The 19,581-nt window shown below is 54.5% G+C and overlaps 1 protein-coding gene across 2 annotated transcripts; it reads left to right on the top strand.

The window, feature by feature from the left end:
- Window positions 1–1,144: 1,144 nt before the first annotated feature.
- Window positions 1,145–4,978, top strand: NKX2-1 (NK2 homeobox 1). 2 transcript variants are annotated; one of them, XM_040969292.1, is made up of 4 exons: window positions 1,146–1,221; window positions 1,721–1,865; window positions 1,966–2,351; window positions 3,389–4,978. In XM_040969292.1, exons 2-4 carry the CDS (start codon window positions 1,726–1,728, stop codon window positions 4,135–4,137), a joined length of 1,275 nt encoding a protein of 424 aa, XP_040825226.1. In that variant the 5' UTR covers window positions 1,146–1,221; window positions 1,721–1,725; the 3' UTR covers window positions 4,138–4,978. The 2 variants fall into 2 exon arrangements, with proteins under 2 accessions (XP_040825227.1, XP_040825226.1); XM_040969293.1 differs by lacking the exon at window positions 1,721–1,865 and having other exon boundaries at window positions 1,145–1,221.
- Window positions 4,979–19,581: the final 14,603 nt, after the last annotated feature.

The following is a 19,581-nucleotide window of genomic DNA, read 5'->3' on the forward strand; positions in this document are numbered from 1 at the left end:
GCGTGGTTCTCAAAATCCGCGCCGCGCAGGGCTCCTCCGGGTAGTCCACTCGGCCGCAGGCTCAGGCCCGCCCGGAGTCCCTCAGCTGACGCCCCCCGGGCCCACCGGGGGAGCGCAGCAGCCCACGGCTCCCCCTCGCCAGGCGCCCAAGGACCCTCGAGGCGCGGGGCTCACACTTGAAGCCTGGGAACGCGCAGACAGGAAACCCACTTCCTCCTAAGCAGTTTCTTGCTCGCTGGATGAGAGGCGCCCAATTGAAGCCGAATGATCCTCATCTACTAATATCCAGCGCGGTCACAAAGCGACTGGCTATTTACGCCGCCACTTTAAACAAAGATATTTGGTTATTCCCGGGGAAGCAAGTGCACTTTTGCATGGGCTGGGCTCCGGGAGGAGGCGAGCCTCAGCCCAGCCTCCAGCCTGCACGGCTGCCCGCGCGCCTTGGGTATCGGCTCCCTCCCGGCCCCGCGGGTGGGTCCCGCCGTGGGGCAGGCGCTCAGTTCCACCGGCTTTAGACGAGCGGGCAGGGCTCGCACCATTCCCGACCCGTGGCCTCCCTGAAGCAGAGGAGAGACAAGAAGCGCGGGACGTGGGCTCTGGTGTCGGGGTTGCGATGTCCTCGGCAAGTCTGCTCCAGTCCCAGGACCCCGCGTGTCAGGGCTATGATGGGCAAGGGTCAGGGATACCAGGTTTGTTCGCGGTGGGGTGACCTCGGTGAGGGACCCCCCCCTGGGGCCCCGCGCCGGTGGGCCGGCAGCGCGCCTACTTGGCGGGGGGTGGGGGTGGGGAGAGGGAGCTGCGAGGCGGGGGTGGGGAGGGGGTCGTCGGGCGGGGAAGGGGCGGGATGGGGTTGGGGGAGGCTGGCCCGCCGAGAAGCCCCCCGAGCTGGGGGTGGGGTGGCGCGGGGCTCGGGACAGCCTCCGGGCGGCAGTCGATCCCCCCCGCTCGGCGCCCCCTCCGCCCGCGGCGATTCTCCTGGGTAGGGGGGGAAGGGGGCGGGGAGCAGAGGTGTCCCTCTGACGGCGGCGGCTGAGGAGGCAGACAGACTGACAGACACGGTAGACCGACAGTACGGCCCCAGGGTGCGTCCCCAGACTCGCTCGCTCATTCGGTGGCGACTGGGGGCTCGGCGCCGCGAAGCCCGATGTGGTCCGGAGGCAGTGGGAAGGCGCGGGGCTGGGAGGCCGCGGCGGGAGGGAGGAGCAGCCCCGGCAGGCTCAGGTGAAACCCCCCACCCCACCCTCGGTACCCTCCTCCTCCTCCCACAGACCCGTTTCCGCCCGGGGAACCCCGACCGAACGGGCAAAGTGGCTCCACTTTGTAACTCCGCGAGTTGGTGGCAAAGCAGCATTCACCTTCCTTCCTCCTCCCCACCATCCCTCCTCCTCTTCCTCCTCCTCCTCCTCGACTACTCCCCACCCCACCTTCCTGCACTCCCCGCTCTCGGCTCCCTCCTCCTTCCCCTCCCCCACCCCTTCCCCGCGCGGCGCCAGCACCCCACAAAATATGGGGGGCGGGGGTGTCCAGGGGAGGGGGAGAGAAATGCTTTGGGTCTCGCCTCTGCCTCTCTCTGTGTGTCTGTCTCTCTCCGCTGTCTCTCTCTCCCTCTTTGAGACCTAAAAATCCTGACAAGTGAAACTTAAAGGTGTTTACCTTGTCATCAGCATGTAAGCTAATTATCTCGGGCAAGATGTAGGCTTCTATTGTCTTGTTGCTTTAGCGCTTATGCCCCGCCTCTGGTGGCTGCCTAAAACCTGGCGCCGGGCTAAAACAAACGCGAGGCAGCCCCCGAGCCTACACTCGAGCCAATTAAGGCGGACTCGGTCCACTCCGTTACGTGTACATCCAACAAGATCGGCGTTAAGGTAACACCAGAATATTTGGCAAAGGGAGGAAAAAAAAGTAGCGAGGCTTCGCCTTCCCCCTCTCCCTTTTTTTTTTTCCTCCTCTTCCTTCCTCCTCCAGCCGCCGCCGAATCATGTCGATGAGTCCAAAGCACACGACTCCGTTCTCAGTGTCTGACATCTTGAGTCCCCTGGAGGAAAGCTACAAGAAAGTGGGCATGGAGGGCGGCGGCCTCGGGGCTCCGCTGGCGGCGTACCGGCAGGGCCAGGCGGCGCCTCCGGCCGCGGCCATGCAGCAGCACGCCGTGGGGCACCACGGCGCTGTCACCGCCGCCTACCACATGACGGCGGCAGGGGTGCCCCAGCTCTCGCACTCCGCCGTGGGGGGCTACTGCAACGGCAACCTGGGCAACATGAGCGAGCTGCCGCCGTACCAGGACACCATGCGGAACAGCACCTCCGGTCCCGGATGGTACGGCGCCAACCCAGACCCGCGCTTCCCCGCCAGTAAGTGAGGCCGCCCCGGTGCGGGGCCGCGGGGCTGAGCGCACGAGGCGCTGCGCTGCGCCCGGCCGGCTGTGCGCCCGGGCCGTCAGGGTGGGTGGGCGGCCGGGCAGCGGCGCCAGGGGAGTTGGGTGCAGGAGCTGGGCGGTGTGTGTGTGTGTGTGTGTGTGTGTGTGTGTGTGTGTGTGTGTGTGTGTGTGTGTGTGTGTTGGGTGTGTGTGTATAGGGGGGTGTTCCTCTCCACCGCTGGGTGGGCTTGGGGTCCGGAAAGAGGCACTTGGCCAGGTTCTGGAGTTTCTGGCGGACAGGTGCTGGAAGCCGGCATCTCCAATTCTTGGTCCAACCGATAGCTCTGCCCTTCGCTTAACACTTGAGAGAGCCGACGGGGCGAGCTCTGTCCTAGCAGCGGGAGAGGGAGCAAGCAAAGCTCCTAGGAGGAAAGCCGCCCAGCTGGGACCCACTCGGGACGCCCTGCCCTAGCCGAGCCTGGGCAGGTGGGAGGGTGAGCGGCTCCAGAGGGGGCCCTAAATGGGCCAAGCAGGTGCTCTGTTTTGGAGCCGCCTAGAAAGAGAAAGAGGGAGAGAGAGAAACCTAGAAGCATAGTGTCTAGGGGCTCAAGCTCTCCCGAAGTGAATACTAGCAGACTCCAGCTCCTGGCCTGCGCTCAGGTCCCCACCTGCGGCCAGCTCCCCGTGTCCTGTGCCTGCCAGGGACTGGCCTTGAGAAGCAGAAGCGGCCTCTCCCCCAACCTTTTGGGGTCTACAGAGAGCACTGGGCCTCCGAGAGAGTAGCCAGCCAGCCAGCCAGGGTGTTGAGGCTGGGAGCTGGCCAGTGTGCGTCTGGACCACGGCTGGCGGGAGGCAGGCGCTTGGGCTTCCGTGTCCCCCTCGGCGTGGATGCGCTCCCCGGCCAGCGCTGGGTGTCCTGGGTGAAGAGGGAGCCGTCGGGGTCGGGCTGGGCTGCATGGGCCAAGCGCCCCCCGGAAGACCGGGACGGCCCTGCCCGGCCCCAGCCCGACGACGTGCGTTTGTCGCTTGCAGTCTCCCGCTTCATGGGCCCGGCGAGCGGCATGAACATGAGCGGCATGGGCGGCCTGGGCTCGCTGGGGGACGTGAGCAAGAACATGGCCCCGCTGCCAAGCGCGCCCCGCCGGAAGCGCAGGGTGCTCTTCTCCCAGGCACAGGTGTACGAGCTGGAGCGACGCTTCAAGCAACAAAAGTACCTGTCGGCGCCGGAGCGGGAGCACCTGGCCAGCATGATCCACCTGACACCTACGCAGGTCAAGATCTGGTTCCAGAATCACCGCTACAAAATGAAGCGCCAGGCCAAAGACAAGGCGGCACAGCAGCAGCTACAGCAGGACAGCGGCGGCGGCGGCGGCGGTGGAGGCGGGGGCGCCGCGTGTCCCCAGCAGCAACAAGCCCAGCAACAATCACCGCGCCGTGTGGCCGTGCCGGTCCTGGTGAAAGACGGCAAACCGTGTCAGGCCGGTGCCCCGGCGCCGGGCACCGCGAGTCTCCAAGGCCACGCACAGCAGCAGGCGCAGCAGCAGGCGCAGGCGGCACAGGCGGCTGCCGCGGCGATCTCCGTGGGCAGCGGGGGCGCGGGCCTGGGCGCACACCCGGGCCACCAGCCCGGCAGCGCCGGCCAGTCTCCGGACCTGGCGCACCACGCCGCCAGTCCCGCGGCGCTGCAGGGCCAGGTCTCCAGCCTGTCCCACCTGAACTCTTCTGGCTCGGACTACAGCACCATGTCCTGCTCCACTTTGCTATACGGTCGGACCTGGTGAAAGGACGCCCGGACGGCCCCAGCCGAGCGCGCGGCCTCACCGCTTCCCCTGCTCGCCACACAAACCACCACCATTCTCTCGCTGCTCCACGCGCTTCGACTTTTCTTAAGAAACTCTCCCCGTTTAGGCCAAGGGGAGAAGAGGGGGGGAAAAAACCCACAAAGGCCAAACTGCTGGACATCTTGTCTTTTTTTTTTTCCCCTCTAAAATTTGTTAATTTTTTTTAAAAAAAGAAACTAAAAAATCATCAAGCAAATACAATTCCTTAAGGAGTCTACAAACAGTTTTGGCGGATTCTTGACGGTGATTTCAAGTGGGTTTCCCACTCTGGGATGGGACACCGATTGGAGAGGGCCCTGTGCTGACATGGCCCTGGACAATGTGCCAGCAAAGTGGACTCGCTTGTAAATACCAGGATTCTTTTTTAGAAGAGAAGATGGGAGCTGGGGAGAGAAACGACTCTTCCACATTAGCCACTTGTCACTGACACAAAGGAAAAGCCACCTTCCCAGGGGCCCGCAGCCCGTCTAGGTTCAACCAAGATGGCCTCTGTGAAAATCGTTTTATGTCTGATGTGAACTTGTAGCTGTAAAACGCTGTCAAAAGTTGGACTAAATGCCTAGTTTTTAGTAATCTGTACATTTTGTTGTAAAAAAAAAAAAAACCCTACTCTTTGAACCCAGCCCCTCACATTTTTTATGGGCATTGACAAATCTGTGTATATTATTTGGCAGTTTGGTATTTGCGGCGTCAGTTTTTTTTTCTGTTGTAACTTATGTAGATATTTGGCTTAAAATATAGTTCCTAAGAAGCTTCTAATAAATTATACAAATTAAAAAGATTCTTTTTCTGATTAAAAATCCTCCTTTTGGTTTGCCTTTGATTTGGCCTTCACTGGCTGATTGGGCTGGAAGGGCACGTCCTTGGCCTCTGACGGGAGCGGAGCCGTGGGCAGCGCGGTTGGAGCTCACAGACTCTGAGCAGCTCCCAGTGCTGGGCCCAGAGTCTTCACCCGCAACCCTGGAAGAGGGGGTTTTGTTCATCCTTGAACTGAATGCAACCCCACCCTAACCAGTCCTGGGCCTGACAACAGCAAAGAGAAGACCCACAATACGTCCACCAGGAGGGAGATGGGGCAAAGAAAAGAAAGAGACCTGAGGACTCATTTTTAAAACCAAGCTTCCACTTTCTTGTAACTCAGAATTATCTACCCTGGTCTGACCTGGCAAGACCCACCAGATTTCCAAGCAGCCGAGACCCTGATCTGCACTTTAAATAACCCTGGCTAAGCCATTGTCTTTAGTGAACCCACTGCCCTTGTAGATTGGAACAACATCAAACCTTTCTTTAGAGTGAGGCTGCTGGGATCCCGGCTCAGGCAACCACCATCGCCTCCCTCACCCCTAGCCTGGCTTCCAGCTGCTGCTCTGCCCTCCTCACCCCTTCCCTCCAGGGTGGAACTGAAGTGGGTGACTTGGGGGGGGGGGCATTGCTAACTCAGGTTCCACTCCGTCCGCTGGGTTTCCTTCCCTGGGCTTTGTGGTAATGAAGCTCCTCTCTTCCCAAATCTCACCTTCCAGCTTCCCCAACTCGTGGTCCAGAACTACATTCCCTTCTTGGAATCTAGTTTCCTTGTCTCTTCACGATCTGGCGGACTACTGTGGTTGTGATGGAGGTGTGGGTGGCAGAAGTGATTGTGGCCTGAGGGAACAAAAGGGAGGTTGGTTTCTGGACAGGCAGCAGCCACCCCCTGATAGACCCACTAGGGAAGGGCAGTGGCAAGTGCCACTGCAAACACCCCCTCCAGGCTTCGTAAGTGTTTGAAGGTGGGGGATTGGTCCCCGCTGGGTATGCATTCACTTCATGTCTAGATTTACAACTTTTCCCTTTCTTGTTTCTCTTTCCATGTCCCCTTTCCTTCTGCTGCTTTTTAATCCGTCCAGTCTCTACCCTTCTCTTTCCTGACCTTTGGACTTTGTAGGGAAAGTAGATGGCCAGAATTCTTGGATTGCCCCCTAACGCTCTCCCTGCTGACTTCCAGGTGTCTAAGGGTTGCTGGCCAGGGTGGGTGGATGGGTACTGCCTTGGGCAGACAAGATTTTTAAGGTGTTTAAGGGATGCAGGTACCAGAAGGCCTGGTGGGTTGAGGCTGGTGAGGGTGCTAGGTGTGAATACCCTCCAATCACCCCCACCAGGCCTCAAATTTTGGAAAAACAAGAGACTGGAAAGTTTAAACACTTGCCACTTGGCTTGGGTGGCCAAAGTGCCTAGTCCAGGATGTGGTGGTGGTGGAGGAGTGGCTTTACTGCAGTTGCTGCTTGGCTCTGAGGATTGGAGACTGGGGGAAGGATGCTTGGTTCAAACAGCCCACCGCCTGCCCAGCACACTTCAGGATGTGGGGGAGCAAGGAGGGCAGTGGAGGCCTCAGCAGCCGCCACCCCCCAACCCCGCCTGCGTACCTGGGCCTTATCACCTTTATTCTTATGGGGTTCCCTTTCCCGGACAGTTAGTTTGAAGTCTGTTTACTTGTCTTTGGGAAAGATGACTTCGGCTTGGTCTGTGACTAGGGAAGAAGACCTACGGGCCTCTAGGGGCTTCCCGCAGGCAATTAAACAGGGTACCCAGGCTGCCTTTCCTGGCCTGGCCCTGCCGGGAGCAGCCCCCAATGGCCCCCTGAGACGTCCTGTCGAGTTAGCAAGGTGCGCGTCCTGCCCCTGAGCTGCAGCGTTCTGCAGCAGAGGGAAAGCCTCTCGCTCACCTAAGGTCGCCTTCCTCACCCAGACTCCCCGCCCCGCGCTCTCCAAGTTCTGGGGGGCCCAGGTGGGTTTGGGGGCTCTCTCGAGGTGGTGTGGAAATAGCTGTTCTAGAGCTGCAGCTGCGGGCGCTGAGGTGTGCAGGAGCGGCAGCTTTTCCCGGCGTGCACAACCTTGTCCCGACCGCAGGATCCGGAGTAGCCATCCCCACGCCCAGACAGCTGCGGGAAGTGGGGGAGATTTTGTCGGCAGCATCTCCCCCCACCCGCCCTGGCTCCTCTCCCCCACCCCCACCCCGCCACGTAAACACGAGGACTTTCTCGAGAGCTTTGGAGAGCCGCTCTAGTGGCTTCGGGGCCTGAAACCCAAGGCTGGGCTTGTTTGATGTTTAGCATCCCAAAGCGGCTGCCCACCCCCGCCCCAGCCCGGGGAGCTGGAGCTGCGGGCCCGGACGCAGGCAAGCCGGGCGTCCTCCAGCCCGGAGGCTGGTGGGGGTAGAAAGGACTTCGGCGGCCGGGGCTGCAACTCGGGATTGGGGCTGGTCGGGTGAGTAGCAGCTTTGGGCTGTGAAATCCGAATCAGGTCGCGGCCACCTCCTGTGCGAGAAGCGCTGGGAGCTCAGCTCCTGGAGGCGGGGAAAGGAGGGCAGCCCGGAGCTCCTGTCCCCGAGTCTGGCAGGAATCGACCCTCCCTCCCACTGCCGAAGGCTTTCACCTTTCCTAGAAACAGACTTGCTCGGAAACCTACAAGGGATCTTAAATCTTCCTGGGATAGGGCTGGGGAGGGGGGGCGGCGGGCTCCAGGGACATTGCCTGGGCTGGGCTTAAGCGTCTTTGATTTGGAGACCCCCGGGAAGAATTCTGAGGCTTGTAGCGCGCTCGGGCGCCTCTGGGCGCCGGCGAGGGGCTGCCTCGAGGCACGCGGATGCACAAAAGGTAGCGCGAATCTCTTCCCAGGCTATCGGAGATAAGAGGAAATGAGAGCGGGGGTTTTCTGACTTCCAACTCATTAGGGACCAGGTAAGGTCAATGCTGTCTCTATTATGTCTTTATCTTAAAAGCGGGTCAATTTAAGATAAGGGAAAAAAAAATCTAGGATCTGTGTGAACCGTGCTGATAAAGACTGACCCCTTTCCTGAACTAAAAGCCAGCCGGGCAGACATTCATTTTCTATAAACAAGAGAGTTGTAAGAAGCTGCCTAGAATTCTGATCGCAAGTCTCCAAGCTAGAGGCGCACTCCCCCTCCCTGTTTCCATCACCCCCAACCCCCACCCCCCACCCCCAATTACTAGAAGAAGCAAACGGAGCTGGCGATTTTATTTGCACAGAGCTAGGAAACGGATGGGAAATATGGATCTGAAAAGACAGGATTCTTGGGCATGATTTGCTGGCTTGTTTGTTTTCCAGCACTGGGTTGCCTTCGGAGGGACAGAAAGTGAAAGCCTTTGGGGAGGCCTGCACTGAATGTGGTCCTGCTCTGTCTTGCTCCCTAGCAGGACAGGGTGGACACCGCCTTCCTCCGAGGTTCTGCCAGCCTTCCTGCCGGCCGTGCCCCTGCTGCTGCCCCTGCAGTTGTGTCCCTGGAGCAGAGGGTTCAGTTTGAAATCTTGCCTCAAGTTGGAGTACAGAAAGTTTTCTGCTGGTTCCCTGGACTTCTGGAAGGAGTAGCCTGTCTTGAGTCACCCTGCCTAGCAAATTTGTCCACTCCAGGGTTAGGCGGTAAAATGTGCTTTTTATGGAAGGGGGCAGGGTTTGCCTGCACCCTCAGATCCTGAACTTTCTCTGGTGAGTCTCACAGGAACAGGGAGAGAGCCGTCTGCAGCATCTGAAACCAGAACTGATAGTGACCTAATGCTCAACTTCCAGGGCAGTTCAGCATCCACCTGGGCTTCCGTCTCTCTCGTCCCTCTCGTCCCTCTCGCATAAGCAGATTTCTCATTTGATCCTTGCTCCCTAGGAGTGTATTACTTTTGTTTTTATGAGTTGTAGCTAAGCTTTGGAAGCCGTTGTCCTGTTTCTTTTGCTTTGCAGGATAGTGTACCATAAATTGATCACCCTTAATGCTTTGCCTGCAATATAAAATGAAACAGCTGTGTTGCATGCCATAGATGCAGTTAGAGAATTCTTCATTAAATTTCACATCTAATTCTGCCCACTTTGCATGTTGTTTTTAATTCTTTTAGCTAAGTGTCTGTCAACATTTGCATTTATGTATAGAAGGATAGACACATGTGTACCCAGCTTGTAAATCCATATATCTATCTTACTGATCTGATAATACATTTTAAAAGGAACATTCTAACACTGAATGCTCTTAGTAAGGGATTTTATGAAAACTGCTTGATGCAGAATATTTTCATTATTGGAGTTAACATGTCACATGAGACCGAGTTTCCCCTTAAAAAAACAAATCAACAGAAACTCTCTTTAGCTTTCCCAGCTCTGAATTGGGTTGTATCGGGTCTCATGAAATTCTACGGTACTGGTTATGCTTGGGGGGAATATTAAAATTCATTCTTGAAGAAACTGAACCATGGATGAGACTTTCCTGGCAATCTGTAGCAAAAAATGATTGTCCCTTGCCAAATTCACACTCTTTGGTAGTGGATGTGGTCAGTAGGCGTCTACCAGATCTCAGAAAAGCATCTGCAAATGTTCTCACTCCTCCAGTGTAGCAAGACCCTAGCTCAGCCTTCACTCACTAGTCTAAGTGAGAAGATGAGTTTGAGCTGCTGTCTAACCAGAAAAAGAGAGAGAGAGAGAGAGAGAGAGAGAGAGAGAGAAACTTGTGCTCTCTCCCTTCCCACATACACACTGGGAGAATCCCATCTTTGATTGCTAGGTCCGTGTTGTTGGCAGAATGTCTGACACTGCATTCCTTGAGTTTTGGCGCCTGTTGATAATTTCATGTCTACAAAAGCAGAGATTCAGGCTGTGGAAAGGGTCTCCGAGTACCCTTCCTCGCCCTCCTGCTCTAAAGCTGTTTGTAGAAAGTCACCGGAAAGCAGAAGGCTTCCACCTTTGCTCTCCTGCTCCGTCCCAATGTGGCTGCTCCTCGAAGGTGTCCAAAGCTCTAGGAAAACAAGAGCTGCTTTCACTGGCGCGCTGATTTACCTGTGCTCTGCGGTACGCACGCCACCGAGTGCGCGCGTGCGCGCAGACGTGAACCTGGGAATTACCGTAATGACTTGAAGAGGACCGAGTTGCTTCCTTTGAACAGGCTGCTCCCCTTGCCCTAACCCAGAATATTTGGCCACTGATTGAGGAATTGGCTGTTTCTGAGTGTAGAGCAAACCCCTCACAGTTAAGGTCCCTGCAAAAGGTCTCCTGGAACAGCAGGTCTCTAAGCAGACTTGCAGCCAAAGGCTTTTTCCAAAGAAGCTGCAGAGGATTAAACCTCTGTCCCAGTGAGGCCACTTCAAGGTGCCTGGAGGTCTACAAGGCTTGGTGGGAGCTAAAAGGATTTGTAGGGGAGGGGGCCGGGTAGCGAACTTGGGCTCCTTCTGTCTCCTCCTCTGACTCTCCCGGAGAAAGACTTGCAATCTTTGCCCCACAGGTGAGCACAGAACACACCCAGCAGACAAAAGCTCTTGCCACTTCTTAAAGAAATTCTTGCCCACCAACTTGCAGCATCAACCGAATGATCATTCCCACTTCCTGGTAGGACTGCTGAGGCTGAGGCTTGGGTGCAGGAAATCTTGCACGTGTTGCATTGTATTAACTTGCACAACAGGTAAAGATCAAATGTCTTACACAAGTGCCCTACGTGGGCTCCTTACTGAAACCAAATGAGAGAACCTATTGGAAGCATTTAACTGAAAACAGGCCATTGGGTGGGGGTTAAGATGAAAGTCATGGAGATGTTAGCACACAAGCACCTTGAGGATAACCTTCGTATATGAATTCTTTCCTTACAACCATGATGCAAAAGTAGTTGCTGAACATTCTCCATGTGGCTAAGTAGCTAGGATTCTGTCTGCTGTGGAAACTGGAGATTGGGCATTTGTGGTTTTGTTCGTGGGGAAGATGAGAGCAAGGACTGGGAGAAGGAGTCCAGCCTGGTGGAAGTTGTGGAGTTCTGCTAGTGGTTAAGGCACCTGAGAGCTGTGGGTTACGGTGGGGGGTCAGTGCACTGGGGTAGGGTGCTGTGCAGGGCCAGCCGCTGGCTGAGAGGGCCTGGGAGATGGCGGTGAGGCCATGTGTGTACAGCGTCTGAGCTCTAGGCCAGTCACCACACAATGGCCTGTAATTATCTGGCTGAAACATGCTCACATGGCAAAAAGTTGCAAAATAGATCGACCCCGGGGGAGAAGCGAGGGAGCTGTTTGCAGAGGTCTGCAGCCATCATCCTTTTTTCAATACATTTTAAACAAGAGGATCTAGCGAGTGATTCTGATTCAATACACATAATCAGTTTGCAAGTCTTATTTCCATTTGAAAACAGGGCCATTTGCAATCATAAGAGCCGGACACGCTGAAAGATACGGAGCGCATTCCGAGCAGATGATGGGTGACAGAAGCGGAGCGCGCACTAAATATTTGCCTCCCAGCCTCAGACCCAGAGCACTAGGCTTCACTCCTGGTGTATACTTTAGATGGAATTTTCCTGCTCAGTGTATCACTTAATTGCTTAGGAAATAGAGACTCCTTGGGCTCCGGGGAAAAAAACCTGCTTGTAAGGTGACAAGAGACTCGGTGCTGTGTTTTCTTCCGTCTTGGTTAACAGCCATTTATTTAATGGAGAATACTCTGGTTCAAACATTAGATGAGAAATTCGTATTTGGGGTTAAAGGAACGGCCTCCAGACGGTGTTGCTAATCTCCTCCCCTGCCCAGCTCTGCCCTGGGCCCGGAGCTTCATAGACTTGATGCACAGCTGCAGGGAGCAGCGGGGAGGCCGCGCGGTGTTGGGGTGTGCATAGCCTGCATGCCAAGTACAGCCCACGACTTCGTGGCCTTTTTGCTGCACCGCCAGGCCCTGGGACCCTCGAGGCCCAAATTGTTTGTCAGGGGTGTTCGAAATGTGTGCACTTGAACTCTCCGGCTATTTTACTGCTCATACAAACTTAGATATCCCGGACCAGGACCAGGAGAAGTATCTGTCCACGGCTTTCCCCCCACCCGCTTCTTGCCCGCAGCTTGGCTTCGACGCCCCCTTCCACTCCCCCTCTTCCTTGGCTCCAACTCCCTGCCCAAGGCCTCACCCCGCCCACCCACAGCCTCCCCCAACCGCCAGCCCGCAGCCTCGCTCAGCCCCGCGCCCCGCCCCAGCCGCCGTCTCTCAGCCGGTTCCCGCGCTAGGAGCCGCCACCTCGGTGAGCGCTGCCCGCCTCCTGGGGGCCCCCCATCCCTCCCGGAGACCGCGCAATCCGGTCGGCTGTGCGAAGAGAAGTTTCCTTCGATTTTTGCCCTCAGAATAGAAAGGCAGGTGCTACTTTACGAGGTGGCAACGGTAATGCAAGAAACTTAACAGACGGATCGCAAAACACATTTTTTTTCCCCCTTGAAACAAATAAAAGCAAACAAAGGCTGCCAACTGTTGTTTCCCCGAGGAGTTCTCTTAAGGAAAAAAAAAGATCCCGTCTCCTCCCAGATGTCAGCCTCTAGGGAGGCTTTCTAGTGATCCCAAATTCCATCTAATAATAATATATAGTCTTAACGCTGATTCCATTTTGTTTCAAATGGGACTAATTTATGAACCTCCTCCAGTCAGTGCCTCGTAGGCAGACGCTGGGTATTGAGAAGACTTTGCGAAACCACTTATGCCCCTGGAAGACCTCAGAACCAACAGATGGAGGGACGCCGGGAGGGGTGCTGTGCAGCTCCAGACCCCCAGCATGCGCAGCTTTCTGCAAAAATATCCCCAAACTCTGAGTTCTGCTTAACAGGGGCCAGAGGGTAGGTTCCAGACAGCCTTCCTTCCTCTGGACCCTTCCCCTGTTTTGAACCAAACCATCTTTGAATAAATGAGGGTGGCCGCATAGATACGAATTCATCCACATCGAACCGCACCCTCCGCCCCCCGCACCGCGGAAAGGAGGCCAGAACTAGAGCTGCTGCAGGAAGTGACAGGAGAGGCGAAGGAAGGTGTGGGGCTGGGAGCAGAGGGTCTCCATCTGCTGGGGCAAAAGGAAGGGCCCTCCGGTGCTTGAGGACAAAGCCCTAGACTAGGACCGGCTGCGGGGGACAGAGGGTGGCACGTTTGAACAAGGCTGACGACCACAGCAGGCTGCTTCCAGGGCAGTCACCTGACAGCTCCCCGGGGGGAGAAAGTGGCCACATGACTGTTTCTAGAAGTGGTTGATTTGTGTAGCTTGCTCTGCGCCCTCCCGGTCCAAGCTTGTTGGCTCTGGTCTCTAGGTACAGCCAGCCTAGTCCTAGCTAGGGAGAAGAGCCTGCCAGGAGCTCTCTCCCCCAAGCCCCAGTGCAGACCTGCTAGACCCCAAGACCACAGGCGGGAGCCTCAGGCTTGTTTATGGCTGGATGCTGGCCTTACTAGCGGCTGCTTTTCTTGCGTCTCCCCATCCCATCGCCACTTTCCATGTCTTCGTTTCTACACCCATTTTTACTTGCTGCCTTGTACATTTCCACTCTTACAGGTGCAGTCAACGTCATAGGCAAATTCATTCATTTTCCTATCAGTAATAAAAAGGAAAGGCATATCAAGTGGATGGGTTGAAGAGGCCAAGAATGAAAAACAGTATGGTCCATAGAGGAGACCAGTCAAGGGAGCAGGCAGATCAGAGAACGGCCAAGGTCAGTCTACCAGAGCGCTAATGAGCAAACGGATGGACGCAAAAAAGAAGCCGCATCCTGGAAACAATTAACGTCGGGCGGGGCGGAAGGCGTCCAGGCGGGATCTCAAAGGTGCAAGCTCGCACGGGCAGGGGAGCGGATGAGTCAAGAAGCAGAGGCGCGCACGAGCGTCAGTTTCTGAGCTGGGGGAGTAAATCTAACCCCCCCTCTGCTACCCCTTCTTGCCAGGCTCCCGGGTCTGGACGGTGCCCGGCTCCAACACTCATGGGAAGGAGCAAGTGCAGGGCGCAGGCATCGGTAGAGGAAAATAGTGATTCGTGGAATTAAAACTTGCAGTTGGCACGCGTGCGCCGCCTCGCCAGAGCCTCCGGGTTTCCCCGGCCCTGAGTTTAGACAGCGCCCCCTTTAGTTCCTGCGAGTGCGGCCTGGGAGGAACCGGCTGGCAAGCCAAGCGCGCTCCAGCTCCCTGGGCCCCTTCTCCGGCCCGGAGCGTGATCACCTGCGGGGTCTGAGGGCCTCCTCGGATGGGAAGCCGGTCCCGAAAGGGCGATCCCTTCACCTCCACCCAGCCGGGCTGGGTGTTCTGGCGCCCCCTCCACGGGCCCCGATCGCAGGGGACTTGGCCCTGCCAGGAGAAGGCAGCCCCTACTCCGGCCCCTCCCCACCCCACCTCCATCAATTTGGGTGCTATTGGGAGGGGTACGAAGCCCCCAGGTTTCTTGCTTTTTATTTTTTTTAAGGGCCATATACTGTGGTGCCGCTATGGTTACAACCACAAGGCTTTTTTTTAGCAGGACACTGCTTCTTCAGTCTTGCAGATGCTCCCTGCGGGTGACGAATGACTCTCCCTCAGCCCTGGCTCGGGGTGCAGAGTGTGTGCGTGCGTGTGTGTGTGTGTGTGTGTGTGCGCGCGCGCGCGCCTGCTGAGGTCACCGAGGGGGATCGCCACCCAGAGCTGGCGGCTGTCCCGCGTGGGAGCGCGACCGCCCACGCTTGGCACCCGCCGCTCCGTGCTTGCGGCCAGAGGCCGCGACACTCAGCGTCCCCGTCGCCCGGCACCGTCGGGGTTTCCTCCTACCTTCCCCCGCCAACCCCGCGAAAAAGAAGACACCGCTGGTCTGAGCTATCAGCTCAGAGGCCCGTTCCCGCCGCCCGGATCCGGCCCCGCAAGAGCAGAAGCCGCGCCAGCGTCCCTCCACTGCCACCTGTGCGCCCACCCGCGCGCCCTCCCTCACGCCCTGCCTCCCCTCCCCGCATTCATCATTTTCTGTCATAATTTCGGAGGCAAAAGATTTCCATCTCTGGGGCCGAATTGTTTTCATCTCTCCTTAAACTCAAAACAAAAACAAAAACAAAAACCCACAACGGAGTCTTGCAAAGTCTTCTGCGCGTGTTCCTTTTTTGCTAGCATTTAAATGAATGCGAAGCCATGCATCGAACCTCGTTCCACGTTTGGGGTTAGCGTCTCCCGATATTTCACACGGAAAACAAAACTGGGTCCCTCTTATTTGTACTTGTCCTTAACCTTTGCAGCAACTGCTGTAGATGCGGCTCTGTGCATTCTCTAATAGATTTTACCAGGGGCCGGTGACAGAGAACTGATTTTCTTTTCTATTAGGGTTTAGTCCATCTTTGTTGAAGTCCCGCGGAATGACCAGGGATTAGATTTGCATCTCTTAGACGCCCTGTGTGGTCTTTGTGCGGAGCTTGTAACTGTTAAAAATGACTTGTTAGGAAGCGTGTGGGCTCTCGTCGTTCTCCTTTTGACAGAGTGGTTGTGAAATTCAGATTGGCCCTGTAGGATTTAGCCCGCAGATTCCACCTGAACCCTAAGCAATTAGACCCTAATCTCACCGCAATCATATTTGAGTTAACATTCGTTGCATTTTGTTTACTTCAATTAAAAGCAGTGGCATCATTTTCTCCCCCTCCCTTCAAATTTTAAAGCGGAATCTCCAGGCAGAAAAACCTTCAGGACTTACTAGAAACGGTTTGGGGTAGTGACGGGGAAGTTCTGATTTTCTCTGTAATGTCCTCCTTAGAGCCCACGCACCCCTCCATCACACCCCCACTTCAACGACTCTTTCTTCCCCGTTGGTTCGCTCTAGTCCAAGAGCGCCCTCGGAGGGGTTGAATTCGGGTCGACTGGAAGAAACCTCCACCAGCTACGACGGGCGTCCACACCTCGCGCGCCCCTCCCCCGCCGGGTCCCCACGCGGGGCGCCCAGGATGGGGCTCCGGGTTGAGCATTGCCCGGCGTCCAGCGCCCACGGCCTGGTCCCTGCGTGGGCTCGGGCCGGCGGGCGGGCAGCGCTCGCCTGTGTGCCTACGGTGGAGCGCGCGCTTCCCGGAGGCCCCCCGGCGCCAGCCAGCGCGGCCCGGCGACAGCGGCAAGCGGCAGGGTCAGTCTGCTCTGGCCGTGGGTCCAGGGAGGCTACGGCAGCCGCTTGGAGCTGACCATCCTCCGGGATCCACGGCTGCCTGGGCTGTGCCGGCTTCGCGCTCTGCTTGCGGAGTTGAACGGACACTTAGGGTACCCTCGGCCAGGCCTTTCTTTGCGCGTGTCCCGCCTCGGCAGGGACCCGGGAAGCTCCCCGAGTCGGTCTCCCCGAGGGGAAGGGAGTTGTTCCCCTAGCTCCAACGTGTCGCCAAGGGTCACCAGCACTTACAGTCAAGTCAGGCTTCCTTCGTGGCTTTTTTTTTTTTTTTCATCTGTTGCGAGTTTATTGCCGCCCTTCCTCCCAACCCTCGGCCCCCCGACCCCCCACACTGGTGCGACTTTTTCGCTTTAGGAGCCAGGAAAACGACCTTGGATTATGATTTCTCCCACTCTGATTTGTGACCTTTGCTTGGGGTTCCTTCCATTCTTGCTTCATCCTTCTGCAGTGACTGCTGATGAGTAGGCCAACATCAGGTGTATCCGCGAGGAATGTCGCTGCTCTGGGGTATTTTTGAGGGGGCAAGATTCAAGGAGAAAGGAGAGAGGGACAATTTTTTTTCCCCCAATCTCAACAAACTTTTGGACAGCAGGTGTTCTCAGGGCCGCTTCCATCGGGGAGAACCTGGTCTCCAAATTGAGCTCCTCAAGATGAAGAGGAAAGCCAGCCGCGTATACTCCAGCTCTGTCTGCCTCAGCAACGAAAACATTTTGGGTGAAGGAGAAAGAACTTTGTGGATGACTGAGTTGACAGCCACGTACACCAGTACTCCTGGCTGAGCAAGGAGTGCTCTCTGCCGGTGTTGACTGAGGCTGAGTGTCTTTAAAATAAGCCACCTCTTTGCATAATTCCTATAGCTGGCCACTCTTGATTGTGAATTTTTAACGACTGCAGGGACTCAGCGGCCTGAACTTGGACTAGGGGAGGGGGTGAATGCTCCTTGGGGGTCCAGAGGGTACGGAGGGTGGTGAGGGTCCTGAGATCTACCAGGAGAAATCTTGATCTACTGTTGCAAGATCCCTGCTTACAGCCCATTCTGTGTGCCTTAGTGCAGGCTTTCATTTGTGAATAGGAACTGTATCAAAATCCTGGTGTGACCATGACAATTGGGTAATCACACACAAGGCTTCTTTGCTAATGGAGAGATTCTGTAAATATGTTTCTAGTGAATACACAGATAACAGTTGCAGCGGAAGGGTCAGGTGCCACAAATCATAGATTACCCTGCCAAGGGTTGCCAGCCATCTGAGGCTTGGAAGGACATTAACTGCCTTTGCATTCTCAGAATATTCTCTCGGTTCATGATTTCACTTACTTGACCCTACTTCTGTTATTAAAAAGCTGGCAGGCACAATCAAGGGCAAGCAGGTTGGCTACCTACCCTTCTGGCAGCTCTCCAATATTCCCATTTAGCTGCCAGGAGACAGGGAGAGGAGTGAATCACTCGGGTATTGCTGCAGTAGCATCTAGAAAGCATCAGAAAAACTTTAGTAGCAGCAGCCAGGGCCACCAAGCAAGCTCCCTCTGAATCCTTCATCTTGTACTGTATACGGGATGGGTCACTGAGGAAATTCACTTCCTGGAAGGGGGAAGGTGGGGTGGTGGGAATGAGAAGGAAGGGGGTGACTTAGGGAGAGGTGTTCTCAGGCAGTTTTCCTTGAAAAGGAAGTTGTGAGTGCCTAGCTTGACAATCTCCATTTTGAAAATTACCACCGGAAGAATGAAGGTCTTCCATCCTAACAGGGCAAAGAAAAGTCAGAGAAAGAATGGGGGCCAGTGTAGACCTTTCAGTGTGATTTGGAGGAGTTTCACAGCTACTCAGTCAACTTCCATCCAGCTTTTAACATTTCATTTAATGGAGAACTTATTGCTCAATTGGTACAATTTTGGCACTCAAGTATCAGACAAATGTGAAACTGAAATTGTATAAAAGTAGTTTTTTCCACCTCAAATTGAAACAAGAAGATATTTGGCACACCGGGGCATTGTCAAAACAAAAATACTTCTCAAATGATTTTTTTTTAAAGCTTTCTGTTCTTGAGGATGAAAAAAATCTAGAGGTATAACATGAACGAAGGTGAAATAGCAGATCCCAGATTTGAATTGTTGGGGATATAGGACTCACCCCATACCCTGATGCCGGAAGTGGTTTGAGTTCTAAAAAGAACTATCATTACTGAGGGCAAGCAAGAACTTTTGCCAGAAAATAATATGAAAAACAGCCAGATTTTCATGCATCAAGTCTTCGCTAGGAGATCTGCCTGTGTGAGAGGCCTCGTGGCATCTTTTGAACAGAAAATTTATAATGTTCAGGAAGGCTAGTAAAATTTGTTTATAGAAGAATATTTTCTAATATTCCAAGAAGTCTCAAGATGTGAAATATTACAAAATAATTTTTTTCTGCAAAATTATACTATCGCCTTATTGTACTCTTAAATAATAAATATGGACATTATTCATTACCAAAAGGAAAAAGTATTTGAAAAATCAGAAGACAGTTTTGTGCCTTATAATGTAAACAATACTGAATGGTGAACATGTTCCAAGTTCATTTAAGTAAGAATGAGATTGTCTAGAAAAGTGAATTAAAAACTTTATTGTCAAATATGCCTAACCCGTCTCCTCATTTTATTAGCTTCTAATGCAAATCATGACTTGTTCTTGCTACAAGTCATTTCAATGTAATGGATCCATTTCTCATTCTTCAGAACACCAAAGTCCATGTCCTTTTTGTCATTCAATATGGATTCTTCAGATGCTCCGCCTACATTGGGGACATAGGTATATCTTTTCTTGATGATTAAATGATACCACTGAAATTCACACTGATGAACATTTTTCATCTTAGCTGACTTTTCCTGCCAGTTAAGATTTTCTTTCAAGAGAACAGAGAGGAGGTGGATGGGAGGCCTAATTTGTGCGACTTGAAAGGTGTTCGCTTTTCATATTCTGAAACTTAGAGCTGTAAGCTTAGTCACACTCATCATCTCTCCCTCCACCACACTGTCTGTACATCTGCAGGTCATTGGCTCCCTGGATGCATAGCACCGGGCATGCAACGTTGGCTGAATAAACATTTTCTGAATGAATGCATTGTGTAACACTTGCATGATTTCCCGTGTTGCTATCCTTCTTGGTATACTAAAATGTAAGGATAAGGGAACATTGTTAACTCTTGTTTTTTTTTTCTGTAAGACAAAAAAAAAAAAGTTGCTAACATTCCACAGAAGTTTGGTTCAACATGGCAGAGAAATGTCACATTCTTTGCTAGTTAGTAAGAGAGGATTAGCTTACCTATCCTTTTCTATTAAAATGAGCTAAGCAGGCAATGCTACAATGTTTCAGACAAAACCCCAAATGCAACATGGAATGAATTCTCAGAGCCAAAGCTTTCTGTAGCACCTCCACTAATCAAGACCATTAGTATCCGAAAGGTGGCTATTGACTGAGGGGAAGAGACGATTGTCAAGTTGAAATCCTGTCATCCTTTAGGATACA

This window comes from Ochotona curzoniae, unplaced genomic scaffold, assembly GCF_017591425.1.
Source record: "Ochotona curzoniae isolate NIBS_2020 unplaced genomic scaffold, NIBS_Ocur_1.0 scaffold_4701, whole genome shotgun sequence".
Lineage (NCBI taxonomy): Eukaryota > Metazoa > Chordata > Mammalia > Lagomorpha > Ochotonidae > Ochotona > Ochotona curzoniae.

Bases quoted from the DNA above. Each gene is read 5' to 3' on its own strand.
- NKX2-1 (XM_040969292.1), top strand. From the start codon at position 1,726: ATGCCCCGCCTCTGGTGGCTGCCTAAAACCTGGCGCCGGGCTAAAACA. The intron at 1,866-1,965 runs GTAACACCAGAA...TTCCTCCTCCAG, and splicing joins CCAACAAGATCGGCGTTAAG to CCGCCGCCGAATCATGTCGA. The intron at 2,352-3,388 runs GTAAGTGAGGCC...TGTCGCTTGCAG, and splicing joins AGACCCGCGCTTCCCCGCCA to TCTCCCGCTTCATGGGCCCG.